Below are 4887 nucleotides of genomic sequence, written 5' to 3' on the forward strand. Positions count from 1 at the left end.
CTCCACGCCAGTGGAACCATCTGTGGGGAGGGCGGGGTACAGGATCTGGGGCGTATTGTCGTTCTGGTCCACCACGAACAGGCTGAAAGACACGTTGCTGCTGAGTGGAGGATCCCCACTATCGCTGGCTGTCACCTGCATCTGCAGTTCATGAAACTGCTCATAGTCAAAGGATCTGAGTGCATACAGGACGCCACTGTCTGAGTTGATGGATATGTAGGAGGACAGAGGTGACCCCTGGATGGTGTCTTCAGCGAGGGAGTAAATAATCCGGGCATTCTCTTTGCTGTCGGGGTCCAGCGCTGTCACTGAGAAGATGGAGGCACCCCTGGCGTTGTTCTCTGGGATATAGGTGAAGTAGGAGGCACGAGAGAAGGTAGGTGGGTTGTCATTTATATCTGCCACTTGCAGCGTAAATTGAGTTTCCGTTGATAGAGGTGGACTTCCCCTATCTGTGGCTGTTACTGTGATATTGTAAGAGGATACCTGTTCCCTGTCAAGGGCTCTGTGTGTCACCAATCTGTAATAACTATCAATGGACTTTTCTAATTTAAATGGTAGATACGCCAAAATGGAACAGGTTACCTGTCCATTCTGCCCAGAGTCTAAATCATGCACATTTAAAAGGGCTATGACTGTTCCCAGAGGTGAATCTTCAGTCACTGGACTAAATAGAGACGTGAGGGTCACCTCTGGACTGTTGTCATTTACATCTTCTACAGTAATCAACACTTTCGCAGTTGCAAGATACGCTCCTCCATCTTCTGCTTGTATTTCTATTTCATAGAAACTTGTTTCTTCATAATCTAGATTTTCTGATATTTTTATTTCTCCAGTATATTTGTTTAGTTGGAACTTCAACAGCTGCATGTCAGGTAATTTTCGGAATGAATATGTCACTTCTCCATTGGCACCTTCGTCCCTGTCGGTGGCTGTGACTGTCAGCAGCTGAGTGCCCACAGGCAAATTCTCAGGAACACTCACTCGGTATTCTGGCAAGGTGAAGACCGGCGCGTTGTCATTTGCATCGAATACGGTCACACTGACGAGGACAGTGCCAGATCTGAGAGGATCACCTCCGTCGGAGGCAGTGAGGACCAGGTGGTGAATGGCCTCTTCCTCACGATCTAGGGCACGCTCCAGTACCAGCTCCGGGTACTTGACGCCATTGGCACGGCTCTGAACTCTTAGGGAGAAGTGCTTGTTGGGGCTGAGCTGGTAGCTCTGCAAAGAGTTCACACCCACATCCGGATCAGTAGCTTCCGGGAGAGGAAAACGCATTCCCGTAGCGACATTTTCATTAATTTTTACGTCTAGATTTTCCGCTTGGAATTTTGGGGCATTGTCATTGATATCAGTTACTTCTATTTCTATCCCAAAAAGTTTCACCCTATCTTCCACAAGGATGTTAAAACTCACCAGACACCGCGCGCTCTGAGCGCAGAGCTCCTCCCGGTCTATCCTCCCCGCGGTGACCAAGCTGCCGCTGCGCGGGTTCAGAGAGAAAAGCTGCGTCCTACCTCTGGAGACGATGCGGACTCCGCGCTCCGCCAGCTCCCGGGGCGCCATCCCCAAGTCCTTGGAGATGTTGCCCACAAAGGAGCCTTTCTCTAATTCCTCAGGAATTGAATAAGAGATCTGCCGGGCTCTAGCCTCCCATGGAATCCCGAGGAAAAGGCAGAACAGGACCAGCTCCCTGCAATCCGGGCGATTCCTTTGAGCGGCCATTGTAGTCTGGTTACAGAATTCTGCAAAGTCCTCACTGGACACGTTGTGTGTTTCGACCGGTTCCTTTTTCTTTCTGTGGCTGCAGGGTGTTCTGTAGCCTGCGCACCTTAAATTCTGGAGTGAGCTTCCCTGCAGCCCAGCAGCCGGTTTGTGGGGCTTTGTGTAGTTAGAGCCCTGAGAATCCGGATTGAGCTCTGGCTGCGTTCTCTCTCCGAGCAGGTGAACAGCGGCGCTCAGAGTCCTACGAAGTTACTGCACCCAAGTGATACATGGAATGGAAAGTAAACTCCATTCTGTTGTATTATTTTATTTTACATAGATTCTTTGTTTTTTTCCCACTCCTATCTTTAAATCATTTACTATAAGTAGGTTTCTTACTGGAGGTGTGATAAAGTGGAATGAAAATACTGTAAATATCACACGACAATGTTTGGTTAAACATATACTTGCAACATGTTTTCCCGTCAGAAATGTACATACTTTAATAAAAGGTAAACAATGCTTATTTTAGGTCATATGAGTGTCTAGGTATATTCAGAAAAGTCTTACAATTTTATTTGAAATAGTGATTTAAATAGTCCTTATTTTATTTAGTATACATTCATACAAAGACTATATTAAATAAACTTCATGAGATAACTCACTCTGAAGCTTTATCATTTTAACTACTTAATTCACTAAATTTATTTAGCTTAGGATTGTGTAAGAGGTTTTCAAAGTACTCTTCCAGAATAGGTTTACTGAGCCTTAATGAACCTTTTTGTGAAAAACGTACTTTAATTTATAGGCATACAAGTTAAGTGGACCCATTTAAACGATTGAGCAGGTAATCACAAACTAAAAAGAACATATACTACAGTTGCAAATTAAAATGTTTGCATTGTAATGAGAAAAGAAATATGTAGAATTTGAAGTACTAAAGATTTTAAAAAACAAAGTTAGATGTAGTGATATAGGTTTTTAACCAATAAGTGTCTATGTCAACCTATTTTCATCAGAGCATGAATACTAACACAAATATTCTCTTCTTTTAGGCAGTTTGCATGAGAGGCCAAAGTCAAGTAGTTCACATATCTTCAACTGTGTGTGCCCATCAACCCAACAGCAATCATTCCCTCAAATGTAAAGACAAAGTTCACTTCTTTCACACAGAGAACAGGATGTTCAGAAGTGTTTATGTCACTATGCCTCCCAAGTATAGAACTCTTCAAAGATTTTACCTTTTTTCTTCAAAAATCTTCTATCAGAGAATCAGACAGAGACTGAGAGCAAAGGTAAAAGCACTTCATTTGATTTTTTGGAAATGTCTTTTTTTTTTTGAGGCAAGGTCTTGCTCTGTCACCCAGACTGGAATGCCGTGAAACAATCACAGCTCACTGCAGCCTAGACCTCCTGGGCTCAAGCGATTCTCCTACCTCAGCCTGCAGAGTAGCTAAGACCACACGCACATGCCAACACACCCTGCTAATTTTTAAATTTTCTGTAGAGATGGGGTCTCACTATGTTGTACAGGCTAGTCTCAAATTCCTGGAGTCAAGAGATTCTCCACCTCCACCTCCCAAAGTGCTGGGGTTACAGCACACTTGGCCCTGCCTGCACATTTATTTATTTATTTATTTTAGAGACAGGGTCTTGCTCTGTCACCCAGGCTGGAGTGCAGTGGCAAGATTAGGGCTCACTGCAGCCTTGACCTCCCAGGATCAAACAGTCCTCCCAGCTCTGCCTCCCAAGTAGCTGAGACCACAGGGGAATGCCACCACATTCTGCTAATGGTTTTGTTTTTTGTTTTTGTTTTGTTAGAGATGGGGGTCTCCCTATATTGCCCAGGCTGGTCTCCAACTCTCGGGCTCAAGTGATCTTTTCCGCTTCAGCCTCCCAGAGTGCTGTAATTATAGGTGTGGGCCACTGGGTCTGCCTTCTGAATAATTTTAGGTCTTAAAAACATATAAATAAGATATGGTGAATTCACTAAGCACATTTGAGTAGACAGGTTACTTGTTTATTTTCTTAGATGCCAAGACCACTGCTTCTGTTCACTAGTCAGAACTTTACAAAATATGGTGGCTCATACCTGTACTTCCAGCAGTTTGGGAGGCCAAGGCAGGTGAATCACAAGGTCATGAGTTTGAGACCAGCCTGGCCAACATAGTAAAACACTGTCTCTACTAAAAATACAAAAAAAAAAAAATCAGCCAGGTGTGGTGGCAGGCACCTGTAATCCCAGCTACTTCAGAGGCTGAGGCAGGAGAATTGCTTGAATCCAGAAGGTGGAGGTTGCAGTGAGCTGAGATTGAGCCCCCGCACTCCAGCCTGGGCAATAGTTCAAGATTCCATCTAAACAACAAGACAAACTAACTTCAATCTGGTGACATTCTTTTACAAAAAGGTAGAGCAACTTATAAACCAAACACGTTAGTGGAAACTATAATTGACAAAACGTTGAGAAAAGATGATAAAAAGCTATGAATTTAAAAATATAATTGTAGATATGAAAATAAAGTAGTATGCCTAAAATATGAGAAACTAGTAGACTATTAGAGAAATCACACAGAAAAAAGAGAAACTCACCGAAGTTAGAGTCTCAGGATGTGAAGTCAAATCCTCCCCACCATGAGATGGAATTAAGGCTCCAGGAGAATCACTGCAAACCATGTCTTCATTGGAATGTAAGGGCGCACTACATTTTAGGAAATTAAACTCTTTTGTACCTGTATGCGCAATGCACAGATTATAAGAATAAGGCAAAGTCCCCTCACTGTAGTTGGGGGGAACTACAGGTCCAGACTTGACACAGAGACCAGGCTGGAAGCAGTCCCAAGTAGGGCTGAGAGAGCGTCGCAGGCGCAAGGCAATGGCCAGAATCACAGCAAGGAGGAAGAGCACTGAGATTAAGGCCAAGGCCACCACCAGGTAAAACTGCAGTTCAGCCTGGGCGTCAGAGGGTACAGGACGGTCACTGACGTCTGGCAGTATCTCTTGCAAGTTGTCTGCGAATACCAGATGCAGCGTGGCGGTGGCGGAGAGTGGCGGCTGTCCACCATCACGCACAGCGACCAGCAGGCGCTGGCGGGCTGCGTCTCTGTCGCCTAAGGCTCGAGCCGTGCGCACCTCTCCCGTGCGCAGCCCCAGGCTGAAGAGCCCGGGCTCGCTGGCCTGCAG

General features: G+C 45.1%; 1 protein-coding gene across 1 annotated transcript; it reads right to left on the reverse strand.

Moving 5' to 3' along the window:
• Positions 1-6: 6 nt before the first annotated feature.
• On the reverse strand, positions 7-3078 carry LOC116547857 (protocadherin gamma-A10; the record flags this gene model as incomplete). The annotated part of the gene is made up of 1 exon (XM_032273637.1): positions 7-3078. A coding segment is annotated over exon 1 (1722 nt), but the record flags the coding sequence as incomplete, so codon positions are not given.
• Between the last annotated feature and the right edge of the window lie 1809 nt (positions 3079-4887).

This window comes from Sapajus apella, unplaced genomic scaffold (genome assembly GCF_009761245.1).
Source record: "Sapajus apella isolate SASKATOON/1434 unplaced genomic scaffold, GSC_monkey_1.0 scaffold5089, whole genome shotgun sequence".
NCBI lineage: Eukaryota > Metazoa > Chordata > Mammalia > Primates > Cebidae > Sapajus > Sapajus apella.